Source organism: Peromyscus maniculatus, chromosome 5 (genome assembly GCF_049852395.1).
Source record: "Peromyscus maniculatus bairdii isolate BWxNUB_F1_BW_parent chromosome 5, HU_Pman_BW_mat_3.1, whole genome shotgun sequence".
In the NCBI taxonomy this organism is placed as follows: Eukaryota; Metazoa; Chordata; class Mammalia; order Rodentia; family Cricetidae; genus Peromyscus; species Peromyscus maniculatus.
Window position 1 is genome coordinate 130,437,526 of NC_134856.1, and position 19,484 is coordinate 130,457,009.

At 52.5% G+C, this 19,484-nt stretch overlaps 1 protein-coding gene across 20 annotated transcripts in view; it reads right to left on the bottom strand.

Moving 5' to 3' along the window:
- Nucleotides 1–19,484, bottom strand: part of Wnk2 (WNK lysine deficient protein kinase 2) — a 114,386-nt gene that overhangs the window by 40,558 nt on the left and 54,344 nt on the right. For all 20 annotated transcript variants that reach the window (XM_076573284.1, XM_076573296.1, XM_076573289.1 and 17 more), the window contains exons 7-12: nucleotides 18,806–19,025; nucleotides 11,695–11,986; nucleotides 8,398–8,597; nucleotides 5,315–5,470; nucleotides 4,594–4,785; nucleotides 2,899–3,462 (exon numbers count right to left, since the gene is read on the bottom strand). In XM_076573284.1, the coding sequence (XP_076429399.1) occupies nucleotides 2,899–3,462; nucleotides 4,594–4,785; nucleotides 5,315–5,470; nucleotides 8,398–8,597; nucleotides 11,695–11,986; nucleotides 18,806–19,025 (1,624 nt within the window). The remainder of the gene's footprint in view (nucleotides 1–2,898; nucleotides 3,463–4,593; nucleotides 4,786–5,314; nucleotides 5,471–8,397; nucleotides 8,598–11,694; nucleotides 11,987–18,805; nucleotides 19,026–19,484) is intronic.

Sequence of the window (19,484 nt, forward strand, 5' to 3'; positions counted from 1 at the left end):
TGGGGTAGCTGTTTCCAGTCACAGTGCACCCTGCGAGTGCTCAACCCCTGCCAGCTCGCACAAGGTGATGTGGAATTCTGGCTGACTTTCCCCTGTGGGTGTTTCTCTTCAACAGTTCTTTGGGGGTAAAAAGTAAGATAAAGAGAAAACAGGGTCCATAGATTTCGGTGCGGGAACACACCATCCACGGCCCCAGGTGGGCTAAGAGGCTGGAAATTCCGTCACCTCGTCTCTCAGAACACTTTGCTGGAAGGGATGCCTGTGGGGCAGCCAGTCGAGCTCATCAATAAACTTCTAGAAGCTTAATGTAATTAAAAATTCTTTTTAGAAGAGGGTCAGTGTCCTGGTGAGTTTTCTGTCAACCTGACACATTAGAAAGGAGGTAGGCTCAGCTGAGAAAATGCCTTCATAAATTCAGGATGTAGGCAAGCCTGTAGGGCATTTTCTTAATGAGTGATTGGTGGGGAAGGGCACAGCCATTGTGAGTGGGGCCATCCTTGGGCTGGTGGTCCTGGGTTCTATAAGAAAGCAGGATGAGCCGGGCAGTGGTGGCACACGCCTTTAATCCCAGCACTCGGGAGGCAGAGGCAGGCGGATCTCTGTGAGTTTGAGGCCAGCCTGGTCTACAGAGCGAAATCCAGGACAGGCTCCAAAACTACACAGAGAAACCCTGTCTCGAAAAAACAAACAAACAAACAAACAAAAAAAAAAAACAAAAGAAAGAGCAGGCTGAGCAAGCCATGGGGAGCAAGCCAGTACGCAGTATCCCTTCCATGGTCTCTACATCAGCTCCTGCCTCCACGAGCCTGCCCTGTTTGGGTTCCTGCCCTGACTTCCTTCTATGATGAACTGTGATACGGAAGTGTAAGCCTGTAAACCCTTCCCTCCCCAAGCTGCTTTTGGTCATCGTGTCTTCTTATCACAGCAATGGTAACCTGACTAAGACAGTCAGCAAGATGGCTCAGTGGGGAAAGGCCTTGCCACCAAACTTGATGACCTGAGTTTGAGTCCTAGGACTCGTATGGTAGAAGGAAAAAAATCAACTTCTGCAAGTTGTCCTTGTGGCACACATGAGCAGCACCCCCTATAACATAGACAAATAAATGCACTTAAAAGTAAAAAACCAGGCCTGGAGAGGTGGCTCAGTAGTTGAGCACATACTGCTCTTGCAAAAGACCCAAGTATGGTTCCCAGCATCCAAGTTGGGCAGCTCACGATAGCCTCTAACTCTAGCTCTATAGGGATCCAATGCCTCTGGCTTCTGTGGCAACTCCACTCATATATATGAACATACCTAAACACAGACACACACATAATTAAAAACAAAAATAATTTTTTAAAAATTAAGAATAGAATAAACTTTTAGAAGCTCTACCAGCCAGCCAGTTGAAGAACCCACCCGTCTGTAGCAACCCCAGAACCCAAGCAGAAAACAAGGCCCAGAACACACAGATGGTGCAATACCCTGCTCTCCTGCTGCTTAGTAACCTTTGACAACTTCTCATTCTAGCCGTTCACTCAATGAGAACACAAGACTGATGTGGTTCCTCCCACTGGCTTTTTAGACAAATGCTTTCCGCTGGCCAATAAATACTACTCCCACCCATCTCCAAAGACAAATGCTTCCAGAAATGAGATAGTGAGAAATCAAATGGAAGGAGTTGTATACACACTGAGTGAGCAGCACAAAACTGAGCCATGTGGCACGTGGCACCAGAGTGCTCCCCCTGGACCCTTCACTCTTCACGGCAAAGCCAGGAGGTGCTGGTCCACATCAGAGGAACCCGAGGTTCAAATGGCAGGGGCATGCCTCAGCTTCAGAGCTGTCAGGGCTCAGAGCTGGGGTGAGGTCAGGGTTGGAGAACCCCCCAGGTGAAAATGTCAGATGGGGAGATGCTGAAGTGTGTGTGTTGGGGGCGGGGGCTGCCAGGTGGAGAGAGTATCTTCATCAGGTCCCCAGTGGAAGACACCCAAGTAAAGAAGGCCTCTGATGAGGGGACTCAAGAGGGAAGCATCAGGTCTGTTCTTCCTTCCCCTCATTTGGGTTTAAACAGAATAGACAGGAACTCCAAACATGAATGTCCTGTGCAGGCTCCTGCCACAAGGCACATATCCCTACGCACCACAGCATCCCTTCATTGCCAACTTGGCACACTGTATGCACCATCACCTGACACCAGGGCGGTTACCTGTCCCACAAGAATCCTCTTTCGGCCGCAGCCCAGCAGCACACAGACCCCCTTGCTAGTCTCTTTGTCTCTCGGTTCAAATAGGAATGCCCATTCTGCCTTGCTTTGTCCTCTGAGTCAGTCTGGGCTACATGCAAGTCCTGGTATCCACAGAGGAGCCACTTCAGGCCAATAGGACTGCCAGCACTGGCATGAGGGTGGGGGAGTCCTCCACCACAAAGCAGAGGCAGGGAAGGAACGTGGAACCCCTCAGTCATCCTGATGCTCCAGCTCCTGAGAAGGCAGCAGGTGCCCCGCACTGGCTCAGGCCTCTGTCTCCAATGTTCTCTTCATAAGCAAGGTCAACCAGGGGCTGGAGAGATGGCTTAGAGGATAAGAGCACTTGCTGCTCTTGTAGAGGACCTGGGTTTGATTCCCTAGCACCTATATGGTAAGCACAACCATCAATAACTCCAGTTCCAGGCAGTATGACACCCTCTTCTGACCTCTGCCAACACCAGGCAGGCACACAGACGGTACAAACACACACATGGAGGCAAACCATCCATACACATACAGGACAGAACTGCCCCCTGACAGTGCTACGCCCCCTTGAGTCCAGGTACTAACAGCAGCCATGGCCCTGTGAAGGGAATGGTTCTAGTCTCTTGAGCCTGGCCCCGAGGGTCTCCAGCAGTGAGAGGTTGATCCACTCCCACAGGTGGTTTACCTGGGTCCCTGAGGCAGCGGTTGGAGCAGCCTGCTCAGGTAGATGGACGACACTGGGCTGGACAGGCTGAGGAGGCACAGGTGAGGCCAGCTGTGGAGGGGTGGCCCGTAAGCTCTGCACCGTGTGGTGGGGTGAGGGCGGGATGTCTCCAGGTGCCATCTGGGGGAAGGCTGCTGGGTACACAGGCTGAGCTGGGATCTGGGCCGGGATCTGGGCTGGGATCTGGGCCGGGATCTGGGCCACTGCTGGATGGATGGACAGTGCGGCCACACCCTGCGAGGCCACGGCCAGCAGGGGGATAGCAGCTGGTGCATTTGGCACGATGGTCTGGCAGGGCACAGCCAGGGGTGCTCCAGGGGGATGAGGCAACTTGACAGCCTGCAGAGGCAGGGCCGGTGATGTGGGCAGGGGCGTTGTGAGGCTTGGCAAGATCACAGCGGGTGGGAAATACTGAGGCGGCGGCACAGGGGCCACGTTTGCAGCTGGCAGATCAGTGAGGGTCTGAGGGAGGCCGTCGAGTCCTGCCAAGGGAGTGATGGGGGGGACCACAGGCATTTGAGGCATCTGAAAAAGGTATAGTGGCATGTTAGTCAGGCTGCCATCCTGGGACCTGCAACATCAGCGGCAAGCAGCCCAGTCTCCCAAACAGCTGCTGCTGCTGAGATGATTCCCAGCAAGTCACTGGAAAGCATTATAAACACGTTCAAGCAGGAGACCTGCCTGCTGGGTCCTCCCTGGGCACCAGCATGGAGAGACCTGTGTGTCCAAATCTCCAAGGGGCTGGCTGGTGGCTCTGAGGGAGTCAGGGGCACTCAGATAAGAGGAACCACAGAATGACCCCAGGGCTCTGGAGCTTCGGAGCACTTTCCTTTGGAAAGGCTTGAGGCTATCCAAGGTACCAGGCTAGCCCGGTCACCTAGCGTCTCATCAAGTCTCAAGTCTCATCCTGTGAACTCCACGGAAGCCAACCCCTTGTGGGGTTCTCAGTATAAACCTTCTTTGACAGATGAGGCAATGCCACTCGCTGTGGCACTCGGCCTCTCAACAGCAGACAGTCCAAAACCTTCTGTTTGTTCTCCTAGTGTCAGGGGTACCTGACGTGGTGGGTTAAACACTGTGGACCCGACAGCTACCCCCTAAAGCAGCGCTCTTTTCCTGCTTGCTCACAAGCATCATGTTCACTACAGCTCTGTACCAATATGAGGGCACAGGAATGTACAGGTCCACTGTGACGCATGTGACAGACAGCTAAACGACATCCGTGGTGACAAATGCCCCTGGAAGGAGTTGTCCCTAGTGACTGCTCAGAGCTCTGCAGGACGACCATCTGAAGCAAGCAGAGAGCCTTCTATGGCCACTCAGTGGTCACAAGGAGAGTTCTGTCCTTGGCTGGACTAACCCTTTTCCCACCCAGGATGGCAATCGAGGAGATAACTGGACGACAGCTGCCTCACCCATTCCTTGAGGGACCCTATTTACACCACTCTCATCCCAGAGGCGAAGCCAGAGGGAGAGGGAAACCAGACAAAGGACTGTCCCCAGGGTCCCAGGAGCAGTCATGAAGCACTAGACGTGTAATACACAGGGTATGACACCATGCCCCAGGCCCACCTCCCTAGCCAGTAGCCCCTGGTGAATGCATGAACCTGCAACCCATGTCCTGAGCAGGGTGAGCAGGCTACGGGCCAGATGTACCTTCGGAGGGACTTGAGCAAGAGGTTGCAGAGGTGGCTGCGGCATCTGGAGAGGCTTCAGCTGAGCAGGGGCCACCACCTGGGAGGTTGGAGCCAGGTATGGAGGCAAATGAGAGGGCACTGGCTGGACAGCGCCCACGGGCTGCTGGGCCAGGACCTGTGGCAGGGTAGGTGGTTGGGCCATTGGAAGAGGCTGGTGGAAGAAAAGGGAGTCTTGTGCTCAGACACAAAAGAAATCCACAATGACCCCCCCCCTACACACACACACACACACACACGCTCATATGCTCACACTCACTCATCTGCATATACACTCCCACATACACACTCAGATTTACACACAGCCATATCACTTGCATATATACATCTTCATAACTTTACAACTGCATATTTTCACACACAACACTCATATACACACAGTGAACTACCTTCATAACATACATCCACATACCAGTCACACAAACACACAGAGACCACCAAGCAAGCCCCTGCTAATTTGGAGCCAGCTTATTAAAACATTCGAAGTAAGTAGACTTTTCCATGTGCAGGCCTTGCATTACACACTACAGATCTGAAACACACACACACACACACACACACACACACACACACACTAAATGCTCACACAGGCTCCATACTTCACCCAAGCCACAGGCGTTGGCTACAGAACTATCCCCCACAAGGGGACAATTTAAGTGGATAAAATGGAGTGTCACACTCACCTGCTGGACTGGGGGTGCTGGCTGGCTTGGGCCCGTGGGCACAGGGGTGCTGGGTGGTGGTAGCACAGGAGTGAAGCTCATGGAAGGTTCTGGAAAATGCTGCTGGATGAGTGGAGGGCGAGCAGGGGGAGGCACAGGGCCCACTGACAGGCCAGGCTGCAGAGAATGTGAAGGCTGTATTCAGCAGCTGCCCTTGGCCCTTGTTATTCCCGTGCCCAACCCCCTCTCCACCAAGAACCTTGTTCCCAGGAAGGTGACTCAGCAGAAGCCAGGTGTGGCGGCCCTACAACGCCATCAACAATACTGAAAAGCCACATATGGCCACAGCTCCCAGCCAGGGAATGTTCTAGAACATAAGCCCAGTGGAGTATTATGCAACCATGTAAAAAGATCATCACAGAGGTTTTTCAGCACCATGGAGAAAGACTCCTTCAGACATAAGCTGTGGGCAGCTTATTTACAGAGACGATTCCAACTACAAAGGATGAACCAATGTGGATAACTCAGACTATGGAGTAATGGGACATAGAGTTTGCAGTTGCTGGAAAGGTACCAGGACACATAGGCACGGGAACAAAACTAGAACAGGAAGGCCCTTGGCAAGGAGAGGCCCTCTGAGACTTAGCCACAAGGGGACAGAAACAGGGCCGCACATAGGGAGGGCACTGGTCTGTGCAGCTAGCAAAAGAATAATTAGCCCAAGGATGCCAAGGTTAAGGAATAGCTGCTACTTTGTCAATATTCTGTGCATGGAGGGGGTTGGTTTTTGTTTTTTAATTTTATGTGTATGATATTTTGCCTGCTTATATGTCTGTGCACTATGTACATGCCTGGTACCTGAGGAGGCCAGAATCAGGCATCAGATCCCAGGGTACTAGAGTTACAGATGGTCGTGAGCCACCATGTGGGTGCCAGGAACCAAACCTACGTCCTCTGCAGTCCCATGGTTAGCTCTCTGAGCATATTCACTGTGCAGAGACAGTATTTATGGGAAAATCTCTGGTTGTCCGGGATTTACTTCACAACAATGAGGACACTGGCAGTAGTGGGCTGTGGGGAACGTATCCAAACAGAAGTTCGTGGTTTGGAAGAGGGATCGATGTCCGCTGCTCTCCAGCAGACTTCTCTAGAACGTGTTGTGTGGCACAGGGGCAGGGATTTCTCAAACACACTCTCACTTCCCTTTTCCTGGTGCTTTGTGCAAGCATGTGGGGAGCAGGCGCATGTGGGATCAAGTCTCAGAGCTGGGTCTATCTAAAACCATAGACAGATGAGTTGGCCCACTAGACCAGGTCAGGACAGACTGTCCACTCAAAAGCTCAGGAGCTCAGGCAGGGCCTAGTGACCCCTCCCATCTGATGGTCTTCCATTTCCTCCTTCTCATCACCCCTGTCTGCTTACCCACCGGACCCCAGAGGTGTAATGCCACAGCAGCCTTCTCTGGGAAATACAAAGAGGTCAGGATGTACCCTCCAGAGGCCATCCTGTCTAAGTTGTCTTTAGGTCAGGAGGCAGGGAAAGAGGACCAAGAGCCCTGGCCCCGGGTCTGCACCTGCGAGCTCTCTGCTCAGTCTCCTGATCTGCATGTGGATGGTGAGATTGGCTGGATCAATGAGGAGGCATAGGACAGCAGGGGCCTGGTGAGGACCAGGGCAGCTAGTCCATCCCCCGGCCTGAGGTAGCCCTAAGCATGGCTGAGGTATGAGAGAGACAGGCAGGACATTCTGGCCCAGCCCCAGCCGAGCAGCCTCTGGAGCAGCAAGTCCTCTTGCATGAGGTCTTCCGGCCATTTAAAATCAAACCTCACTTCATTTTGTGAAATGAACAGAATTGCAAAGGTGCGCATCACAGCGAATCCTGGGGCTCAGGGAAGCAGCGGCAGACACAGTCCACTGTGTCAACTGCTTTTCCAAAAGGCCTGCTGGGCCCTTCCAACTGCTCAATGCTATGTGGGCACGGGGAAGAAGAGAGCGAGCCTGTGTATGCAGAGTACAAGTCACAACACTAGCGTTCAGCCAGTGCCAAGAAGCCACCACAGTCCAAGACTGTGATAACTGGAGCTACCAACTTACCAGCTGGGGGCTCCCAAATGACAGGGGAAGCAAGAGCCCACCCATGGGGTCTACATCACCCTCTGAAGACTCAGCTCCACCACCCAGGTCACAGGCCAATTCTCAAACTGAGCTCTTAGGACTATGAAACAAGCATTTTTTTTCTTCAATGTTTAGGAAGAAAGGCAAAAATCACGGGGCCTGCCATGGGAACACAAGGACGTGAGTTTGGACCCTCAGCAGTTAGGTAAAAGGCAGGTGGCAGAGCACACCAGTGCTCTCAGTGCTGGGAGGAAGGAGACAGGAAGATCCTGGGGACTTGCTGGCCAGGCAGTGAGTTCCAAACTTAGTGAGAGACCCTGTCTGAAAAACTCCTGATACAAACGGGTCTCAGGCCTCCATGTGTACATGCAAGGGTGTGTGTACCTGTATATACCACAGACACAAAGAAAATAAAATGAATGCCCTGCTTGACCCCTCCTTCACCATCCACTTCCCAGATCTCACACACCGCCTCTCAGGCATCCTCAAAGCCTGACTGAGCCTTTCTTGCCTTCTACAAATACTGAAAATGCCTCCCTGCTTCAGCCCCATTTTCATCCCCCTGACTTTCGACAGCTACCACTACCTGAGGGAGACTTGCCTGGGGGTCTCGGATAAAAATCCAAAGCTCCATTATCACAAATGAACCATTTCTGTCATCTCTGGGATAGCCTGGGAAAGACCCCAATGTGCCGGCATCATACACCTGTGTGGTACCCGTGACAACCTCAGGATAAGGCTGGCTGGCTCCCCAAGCCATGGGTGCCCAACCTAAGGTGTGTTCCCAGATACTCCACACTCTTTATCCAAGAGCTCTTCACATCTATAGTTCTGCAGCTCCCAGCAAAGGAGCTCCACGGACTGCATCCTCGAGTCTCCCAAGGGAAATGTGGCTGGGAGCCGACTACAGGCCACTCGAACCCTGACCATACGTAGCACAGCCTAGACAAGAGGCAAAGAGGACGGAGCAGGGGTAGCTCTCGAACTTACCACAGTGGCCGGCTGCTGGAAGGCCCCTAGCGCAGGCAGGCTGTGGGTCAGGCCAGGCCCCTCAGCCACAGGGGGGCTGCACACACATGAGGCTGGGGTCGGAGTCGTATCCACGAGGGAGCTGAGCACCATGCTCTGCTGGCTGCTCTGGGAGTCCGAGTACACAGTGGAGCCCTGGCCGCTGTCGAAAGTGCTGTCCGCTGGGGAGGACAAAGGCAGAACTTAGTGTGCACACCTCTAAATGCCACCTCCCTGGCACCGCAGACAAGCGTGGTGGCTTGTTCCTGGGTTCATTCTGCAAGACGGAGCCTGGGTTGTTTTCATGAACGATGTTTAAACCGTCACCCGCCACACAGCAGCATGTGGTCTCAGGCCTCCTGTGCCCCTGGCCTGATGCTGGGGTGGGCAAGGCTGGCGAGCCTATCAGAAGCAAACCCTGTCATCCCCTGCCCACTCTGGTGTGCAGGTGCAGAGGCTGCCCTTCTCTGATGGTACTTGGCAAGGCAGCCTGCCCACACAGACAGCCAATGAGGAATGAAAACCGGAAACAGCACTTTGAGGTTGAGCTTCCGGATTCCAAAAGCCACAGGCTTTACAATCTGCCACCAAACCACCAAGCTGTTTTCACAAGGGGGCTGCACTTCAGAGTGAGTGCTCTGTCCACTGATAATTTAAGCCAAGTGAGGGGTAAGTCTTGCTGGCTCTGCACTAACAATTTTTCCAAAGAGTGATTTTAACCTAGGAAGACATAATGCTGAGGTTTAATTGGGCAAAACCAATTAGACAAGCAGCTCTAGTTTTTAATGAGCCAACTGCTCATTAGAGTGACCATTTCTACCTAGAGAGACAGGAAGAAAGCGAGGAGAGAATGGAGCGGGAGAGGGAGGTGGGGAAGAAAGGAAGGTGGCCCTCATGCTAACAGGATTCCAGAGGCACCACCTCCAGCCGTGTGTGCAACACTTTAAATATCGCAAGTGATTTGTATAGATTACTTGTACAATCGGAATTTCATTTGGAGATGGTTACCGCCCCCCCCCCCCCCCAGCATTATCTGTGTCGTCATGGTCCTCAGCAGGAGTGTGGCGGCAGTAGAAGTCGCCCTCTCAGCCCAGTCGGGGCTGCTGGGGGAAGAGGACCGAAAGCTGATGTGCCAGCGTATCGCCCAACACAACAGGAGTGTGTGTGCCTGTGATCCTGTTAAGTGCAGGGCCTGCTCAGACAATGGGTTATCTTTCATCCTTAGCAGCTACAAAGCACAGAATGGTCGGCCACTGTTCAACTCTTGCCGCCAGGTGAGAAAACGAAGACAAAAAGTCTGGAGCAGCGTGAGGGTGCTGTGCATGCTGAAGAAAGGGGATGGAGACGTGCTTGTATGTGTTCCTCACATCACATATGCAAGCACAGATGAGTATACTCATCTTTCTTTTTGGTTTGGTTTGGTTGTCTGTTGTCTGAGGCAGGGTTTCTCTGTGTAGCCCTGTCTGTCCTAGAACTTGCTCTGTAGCCCTGGCTGGCCTTGAACTGAGATCTGCCTGCCTCTGCCTCCTGAATGCTGGAATTAAGGGTGTGCACCACCACCACCTCACGAGTATATTCACGTATGTCCACATGTGTATTCCCATGTGTGGAGGTGCACCCATGTTCTCAGCTGTGTGTATGATTACCTGTACACCTAGGTCCATGTGTGTACAGGTGTCAGTATGATGTGTGATGTATATGTGTCTTTATATGCATGGATTCTCTGTATATAAGGCTATGCGCACTGGGTGTGCATCTGTACACATACACTATGTGTCTGCCTGTGTGTGTGTCCATATGTGGATGATACATGTAGATCTTCTCTGGAAGGCAGTTAAAAGATCTGCAGCATCTGTTGCCTCTAGGAAGGTAAGTGACTTGCCTGCAAACCCTGCGGGGTTTAAAATTCGGAAAGATATGACTGTACCATCCACCTAGTTTAAAGTAAACATAGTGAGTGAGCAAAAGCCCTTTGAGAAGGCCAGCCATGGCTTCTGTGCTTAGCCCATGGAGTTCCGAGTCACGCAGAAAAGGGTTCTGTTGGCAGAGAAGTCCTACACTTAACACGAACTCATCCTACTCTCCATGGGATTTTCTCATATTGGGTCACCCTGGCCTTCAGCATCTGACCACAAGAGGGACATTGTTCAGAGGTCCCAAACTGGGTCTCTTCAAAGTACAAAATGCAGAGCTCAGCTTGGAGCAAAGTACTTCAAAGTGAGGGCCGCCCATTTGCATTTAAGTAGTCTTCTTGGAAGCTATTTGAGTCATGAATGAAGGGGGCTGAATATTAAATAAACAGGGTTTCAGTCTTTCCACATGAATAGTCTCAAATATTGGCCTGGCCTCTGCTGATCTGTTCCAGGCTGGTTCAGAGTGGGCAAAACTATGTGTCCTGTCTCACAGCTCATTGCTGAATTTTCAAACATGGAAGGCAAACAGGATACTGACTGCCTATCCTGAAAAAGTACTGGATTCTCTCAGGATGGTCTCTGATGAAGCCTGCATCCAATCCACCTCAAGAGAATCAACACCTTGAAAAGGGACAAATGGTCTCAGAGGTTTTTATGGAGGATAGTAACAGAGATGGACAATCCCCGAGATCAACACTCCTAGCCAAGACAGCCACCACTCGGCACAGTCATCCCCTCCAAAGACTATGTACCAGTACCTCACTTGGCCTTTGTATCCCTCCATGAGGCTAGGACTGCTCCTCTCAGAAAGAATAAAGAACCAGTTGCCAGACCACAGATTCACAATGTGGAGCCGAGGTAGAACTGGTCCCCTCAAGACCCTACTAAGTCATGGACATCTGACCTGAGAAACGAGATTCTAGTGAGCCTTAGCCCCCAGAGTCACTGAGGAATGTAGGGAAAACCCAATCCTTTTCCCCAAACAATCATCCACACCCTACAGGGCAGGCAGTGGGAACAAGCCTGGGCTGGCCAACGAACCAAGGCCCACGTGTCCTAGCACTTGGGGGCCATCCGTTAGCCCTACTGCCCCAGGACATGCCCCTTAAAAGATCACCATGTGTTCTGGCACCAAGAGGGCTAGCAGGAAGTGACCTTGGAAGAGGAGACCAAAGCCTATCCAAAGCTTCAGGGAGCCACGCACAGCTGGAAGCAATGACCCAGCTACCTGAGGACAGCCTGGAGCTCACACAATGTTGTTATACAAGATAAGAACCCTGTCTTGCTTTGCCCTGAAGCTGGTTAGGCTGGTGGCAGTGGGAGGAAGGACACAGTTGGCCATGGTGAGCCCATTCCAGGTACTCACAGGCTAAGGAGGTAACGCTCGCTGGCAACGTAGGGGGCAGGAGATGCTGGTCAGCCTCAGGCTCCTCGGGTTCTGGCAGTCCAGGCTGCCCACTCTGTGCATGGTAGGTCACCTGGACCTGCAGGGGTGCTGGCAGACCCTTGGCCTTGTCAGGGCTGCCCGAGTCCTTTGGCTCCTGAGACTGGAGCGCAGGCCAGATCCTCTCACGCCGCCACTGGATTAGTGCTACCCGGTCACGGATGGACTTGGCCACAATCTTCACATCACTCTCATGGAAGAATCCAGAATCAATCTGCGAAGGCAGACACACAGTCAAGCATCTTGGGGAGCAGCCATCCTGCGTGCACCACTTACATGTGATATACATACACATCCTACTGCTTAGGCCTACCCCTCCCATCTACCGTAGTTCTCAAGACTCCTCAGTCCCCTCATGAGTGATGAGTCCCAACACCCGCCTTTGAAGCTTACAGGCTCCGGCTGTGGGATAGCAGTTCATGCCCAGCAAATATTCACTGACCTCATAAACCCTGACCAGCCTGGAAGGAGGAGACCCATTTGGTCCTCAGTATGGGGAACATTTGAGCCTGGCAAAATCCTCAACTCCCTTCACCAGCAGAGTATTCCACGATCTCCAGGAAACACAGTGAGCTCACTGGGAATATCTGTGACAAAGTCACTTCCTGGGACAGAGGTCCCTACTAAGGCTCTGTTCTAGCTGGACTCCAGGGCTAATGAGGACTACTGAAAAGTCAGGGTTGGGTTCCTTCCTCCATGAAGACCTCAGTTCTGGAGAGATTGAGTTGGGGTGCTGGAGACAGCTCAGTCGAGAAGAGCAGAGTTCTGTTCCCAGCACCCATGCCAGGTGGCTCACAACCACCAGTAATTCCAGCTCCAGGGGATCCAACACCCTCTTTCTGGACTCTGGGGGCCCTGCACACATGTGTGCATTACCACTACCACCCACCCCAACCCCTCCCTATACACATAAACTAAAAATAAATCTTTTTTAAAAGAAAGAAAAACATACATTTTTTTTTAAACACAGGGTTTCGCTGTGTATCCCTAGCTATGTAAACCAGGCTGACCTTGAACTCAGAGATCCACCTGCCTCTGCTTCCTGAGATCTAGGATTCTAAAGGTGTGCACCCCCATGCCCAACAAGAAAAATAAACTTTAAGAGACTAGGTGGGCTCTTGACTGGAACACTGCAGGGTAGGGATACAAGGGGGTCCTAGTGTGGGAACTGGGAAACACAGTGGAATATACGTGATGGACAGCACAGATAGAGGATGGGGACTGTGTGGGCCAGCCAGGCTCCTCCCACACAGAAAGGCAGGAATGTGGAATAGACCCAGGGCACTGCTGGGTCCCTGTGCTATCAGTGGAACAATCACGAACCCAAAGGCACATGGATGGCACTTGTGTATGAATGTGTAGATGGCATGTCCCCGTGAACTGTGTCTACCCTGAGGGCTCAGAAACAACGACCACAATCCTGAGAGGCCACAGGAAACCAGAGCTGCCGCTGGCTCAGTAGCTCGGGGCTGGACAGGAGAACAAGGAGAACGAGCCAACTGCCTGGACACGCTCAGGGAAGGACAGGGACGTGCAAACCGACATGGGAGCTGGTACTGGGGCAAATCCAGGACATCTGAACATCAGAATGAGCAGCAACACAGCGATGCTTTAAAGGGCATTCCCACAAATCCTAGCACACATTTTGCAGATCACCTGTCGGGGAAAGAGAGACAGGGATCCTACTGAACTAAGATAGGGCAGTGTGGAGGGTCTCACCTACCCTTTCTATTTCTTTCTTCCCATGACTGTCTCTGTGCATGTCCCTATCCCCCCACACCCCTTTTTTCCTCAGGCATTACTGCTCTCTGATGAAGCCACATCAGGAGCTATCTGAAGAGGCCCACCAGCAGGGAACTCGGGCCCCCTACTACATGGGCCACCAACCCTGCCTGACACCTGCCTGTGCCTCATGAGAGACCCTAAGCCACCCTTTTCCCCAGCCTGAGCACTGGACAGGCCAGAGCGCTGTGAAGCTACCAACATCTCAACAGAACTGTACTGTGTACCCTCAGAGCAAGCATCCCATACAATGGGGTGGTCAGAAGCATATGCCCCAGGCAGGCCACAGTGACAAAGTGGCTCCTTCTCTGAGACTCCTAGGATGTATCACCTAGCCTAGAGGGGCATCTGAGCTCTTCCCAAGTGTCAGGGCACAGAATGCAGAGGACGGAAGAGCCCCGTGATAGTGGCCCAATGCTTGGACACCAAGGATCCCAGCAGCCCAGGGAAGGGATGATGGTGGCATGCTGATGGCAGTTTGATTCTGAATTCAGGAAACCCCCTGCTTCACAGAAGATAACAGACAGGAATGTACTCGGGGTGGTGGGCACTAGGCGGCTGCTCACTTTCAAATAATACATGGTGGAGTTGGGAGTCGTCCTCTGTTTAACGTTCTTCAACCTCCCAGGGAGTTTGTCCAGGTCACTTCAAAGCAGTTTATTTTGAAAGACAATTCTGCTTGTCACAGAGATCCCCCATGAAAATGCCCCAGATGAAGGCCTCACTGATCCCAGCAGAGGCATAAGCAGGCTGGGTATGTGGCCAAGGAAAGGGTCAAAAGAAGAGAAGCCGGAGGACACAGAATCCTCTGTGGGATCCACCTACACTGAGGGCCTGTGGTTCAGCCACCATCTTGTGGGGAACTTCCGGACAACAGGCCAGTCCACACCCCCAGAGGAGACAAGACGAGGTGAGGGGGTCTTTTTCTGTCCTTAGAACCAGCAGCAGCTTCTTTGTGGGGACGTCCACGTCTAGCCACAGGGACCTTTGTGAGGCAGCTGAGGCTGGACAGGCCAGAATAACCCAAGTCAGTTGTGACCTAGAGTGAGTGGCCCAAGGCAGGTATAGTGTCACTGATCCATGGAACAGGTCTCAAAGGTGGCCAGAGCATGATACATGCCATCCGTAAAGTCCCAGGTAACCCCAGTTCACATTGAAGACAGTGGGCGGGCAATGTCTGCCCTTCTGTGGGATTCTTGCTCTGAGGCTCCATGCCCCTGTTGGGCAAGGCCACCTGGCCAGAGCTGCCAGTCACTTCCATTTTCTGCAATACTTCAGCCATCCCCAGGATGGGCCTAACTGCCTGTAGCTCAGTACCCGACAGAACCTGCCACGCTTAACCTCATTTCTGCCATACTGATCTACATCCTCACCCTATACCCCATCTTCATCCCCCTCCAGGTGGCTCCAGGAGGTCTCATCTGGATTCTGTGGCACGTCACACCTGAAAAGCCTCAGGAGTCCAGGATCTTTGCCAGACTCACGTGTTCCTAGATGGTGACTCCCTCTGCAGCCTAGGCCCAGGGAAGGGCTGGTGGCCTGGACAGTAATGACCCTGGAGTCTCAAATGTACAGGATGAAGAAGGGCAAAGCTGGAACCCTAACAAGCTTCCTGGGGCCCAGGAACCACCCTGAGGCCCAGCAAGAACATGGCAGAGCTGTGAGATGGGCCCATGTGTGGCTGTTCACAAAACAGAGCCCTTTGGGAGAATGTAGGGCTTTCAATTGTCACGTGTGGCAACCAGGCTTGGCAGAGTGGGGATTACATTGTTTTTATTATTTTTTAAATTATTATCATTTTGGTTCTTTGAGACAGGGTTTCTCTATGTAGCCCCAGCTCTTCTGGAACCCACTCTGTAAACCAGGCTGGCCTCAAACTCAGAGATCCATTGGACTCAGCCTCCTGAGCACTAAGATTAAAGGTATGTGCCACCACCACTTGGCATTTATCATTATTCTTTAAGCTGATACAAGTCATGTCCTTTCTACATGGATGCCCTTTTGATAGATGGCATGCCTTATTTATAATGGAAAGAAAATGCAGTCTGAGGCAGAAGAGGGGAGGCGAAGATAAGGGGTGTGTGTGTGTGTGTGTGTGTGTGTGTGTGTGTGTGTGTGTGTGTGTGTGTGTGTGTGACTCAGGAGAGGGTGCTGGGCCCAGGGCCTTCCCTGGAACTGACGCAGGGACACAGGCTGGGAGTGCAGCCAGATGGCAGAGACCAGCTGAGGTAACTCACCCACAATGGCCCTACCCTGTGGGAAGCCCTGTCCTCTACCGTGTGACAAGCAGAGATAGGGTAGAGCCTTGGGTGTCAACTGCTTCAGAAGCAGTTAAGCAGCATCCAGGAACAGTGCACAGGGTACACTTGGGTTTAGGACACTGTGTCTTTCAGGGAACTGAAGACAAACTGGGAAGCTGATGTCTGGGTGGAGCGCAGACACTCAGAATCTACCTGTCAGGGATCCCGGGCATCATTCTGGAGTCACTACCCTCGCTGTAATCACTCACACTGAGCCCCAACTGAACCCCCTTATCACATGGTAGCCGTCCTGTGGCCCCTGCTCCCAAGGCTTAGCCCCCAGACCCCCCATGCCCTGCCTGGCCCAGTGCAGAGCCAGGCAGAATCACATTTGTAATGCAGCCCTGGCCTTCGTTCATGAGGGCAAGAATGTTATGTTATCTGAAGAGACTGCCATGTTGAAACCACAATGACCAATCACGATCCCCATTCTTACCCCTTGCAAGGTCAGAGCAGTGTGGTTTCCCCACGATCCCTTCATCTGATACACATAGCAGACTCTCCCTCCAATCCCGCTTCCCACATCTATCATTCCCCAGGCCAGTACCAATGACCAGCACAGTGACCACAGTATGCTCTCAGGAAGTGGGTGACACCAAACTCCAGCTGCCACACTGTCTGCAGCAGGCATGCCACCTCACACTGTTCTCAATAAAAATCATGGGGAGGCAGCTGTGAACATCAGTGAATGGAAATGTGTGCTGGCAACCAGCTGAATGTATACAGTCACTCTTGATGACTGAATTGAAAATACACAGCAGACCATATATAGTTACTACTGGCCACCGCTGTGAGTCATGGAAGCCCTCCGAAGAAGCATGGAGCTACAGAGTCCCATGAGATGTGTTCACAGCAAGAAGCTCTTCTGGCTGGGCTGGGATCGGAGGCAGGCTTTGCGAGAGTGGGTCAGTCTTGTCACATGGGTGACCACTCTGTACATCTCGGGATGATGGTACAGCCTGCCCCAGAGAAGCCAGCCTAGACTTCAGCTCGGAAACAGTATGTCACATCCATCCTCATCCTTACCACACCACACGCTGCTGCACGGGGAAGCCCTTGGAGTCTCTTTTCCTCCAGAAGCTGAAAGTGAGACCCTGCACTCAGTTGTACTTCAGAAGGCCACATAGGAGCACTCCATCCCACAGCTGTGGCACCAGGACCAACCTAAGCTCTCCCTGAGTGTGTCCTTTCCACACCAGCTCCCTAGGAGTCATGGATGCTGAGGCCCTGCTGCCAGGCTACTTCTTCCTTCCTTCATGGACCTCTGTGCCAAAGCTAACCCCACCATGTACTCTGGGCCACATGTAGAAATGGCACAGTCCTAAGGAGGAATGAACAGAAGGTTCATGGAGTCCCTTTCTTCTGACTCTGAGAACTCACACACTGCAAGGCATCACCACCCAGCCCCATAGGGACCTGTCCACTTTTGACAGGAGAACCAAGGAACCCACCATTCTGTGCACTTGGGACTTATATTTTAACAGATGTGCTCTGTTCAGTGGAAAGCTCATCTGGAACTGGGCATAGTGGTGCAAGCCTAAAATCCCAGCTGCTGGGGAATCTGAGGCAAAAGGCCTGTTTGGGATACAGAGTGAGTTCAAGGCCAGCCTAGGCAATTGAGTGAGAAGGATTTCAAAATAAAATGTCAAAAGACAGGCCGAGCGCTGTAGTAGAACACTTGCCTGACACTGGATTCTAATGCCCTGGGTCCAGTTCCTGAGGGAGGGAGGGTTGTAGGGGGGAGGTAACAGTAAAAGAGGGAGGGCTGAAGTACGCTTTAGGGGCAGAGTGGCTCGACGTTCAGTCCCCAGTAACACCAGAAAACGAAAAGGAGAAAAAGCTCATTTTAAAATAAATTTAAAGGACAACACCTCTGTGACAAGCATGGGTCAGGCTGCTGGTTCATGTCTGCGGTCTTCCCTCTGGATGCCAGTGGCATCCTGAGTCCTACCTGCCACCTCCTTCCCGTTAACACAGAGGCCTTGCCGGACTCTTGTCCCCTGTGGTTCTGCTGCCTACACGGTTCCCATGGAGATCTGCATGGCTGCATCCTTCTACTCTCATCTAAGTTGACTCATCCTTCGTAACCAGCGGCACAGCAGGGTGCACACGGACAGATTCATTCTTTCTCTCTCTGCACACCCCCCCCCCCCCCCCCGACTTCCCTCAGACCCAGAGGAGCATGTCAGTAGAACAAGTTTATAACGAAATGTTCCATGTGGTTCAAGAGTCACCATTTTGGATGGTGTTGGCATAGAGAACTGAGTAGAATAGTCTAGTCTGGCACCCAGGCTCTAGAAATTCCTATGCCCTGGCCATTCACCTCTTGTAGGCGTTAGGATACCACGGTGGCGCTGCAGAGCCTGGGCCTGGGCCACTCCTTGTCCTGTAAGGGCTGCTCTGCTCCTCCTACCCTGGTACCCCACCAGATTCAGTGTCCCCTCCTGTGGCTCAGTCTGACATCCCAAGCAGAGAGGGGTCTCCCCTCCTCACCCACAGACAGGCAGTGGGACCTGAGCTCTTCCATCGCCCCTCAAGGGGTTAAAGTACCAGAACCCAAAACACCACAAGAGTGTCTCCAAAGCAGGAGGGACAGATCCCATGTTCAAAGCCACAGCCCTGCGGCAAAGTGGCCAGAGTTTGGTTAAGGCAAGCAGGGGCCTTCAGGCTCTCCCCCTTCTATCAGCCTCCTTCCCTGAACTATATCCCAGGTGCTCATCTCATCTCCCAGGTCCCACGCAGTGCAGATCCTTAGTTCTGCTGTCACTGAACACCCCTGACCACACAGCAGGGACCCCAAACCCTTCCTCAGCACTTCCCCCAACCCTCGCATGCATGCTGGTCATTTCCCTAGGGGCACATGCCCTTCTGGAAAAGCAATTGATTTATGATTTTTTTTTTTAACCCAAACTCACCCATGGGTAGTCTGAGCCCCTTTACATGCACATTACCATTTCCTGGGCCACCTCGTCGGGGGTCTCCTTCTCCAAGTCAAAGGTAAATTCTATGGCTCCATTGTCTTTGGGCTTGCCCTTCAGCTTCTTGGGGTCTTCCACCCAAAGCCGCAGGGCTATAGTAGACTTCCTGCCATGGTCCTCCTCTGCAAGTTCCACCCGGACGCCCGTGTCTTCCGCGAAGAAGGCATGACTCAGCAGGTCCTTGATCTCATACCTGGAGGGTGAGTGGCTCCCAGGCAGGGCTCAGGGACAAGGGGCCTCCATACCCATCTACTATGAGGTCACCACCCAGCACACTGAGGCTCTTCTACAAAGTTCTCCCACTTCATTCCTGGTGGGCAGGCTCTGCCCCAGGGGTAGGACACGGGTGTGCACGTGAGCATTCCTTAATCCCCAGGAGATGCTGAGAATTTATGATCTGATATGCTCTCGTTTCTTGTTGCAATGTTTCAAGACCACCCCCACCCCATTATAAAAAGAAATCACACCCTGTACCAGGCCACCTGCTAGGCAGATAGAAACAGACCCTGCTGAGGTTCAGGTGAGTGTTCAATCCTCATCAGAGACTCCTGGCTCAGGGTGAATGAGAGGAATTAGAATCCCAAATACACAAGGAACCCAGGGTCCCTGGGCCTCACTGCAGCAGCGAGGTTAGTAGGGAGCCTTTCTCAGG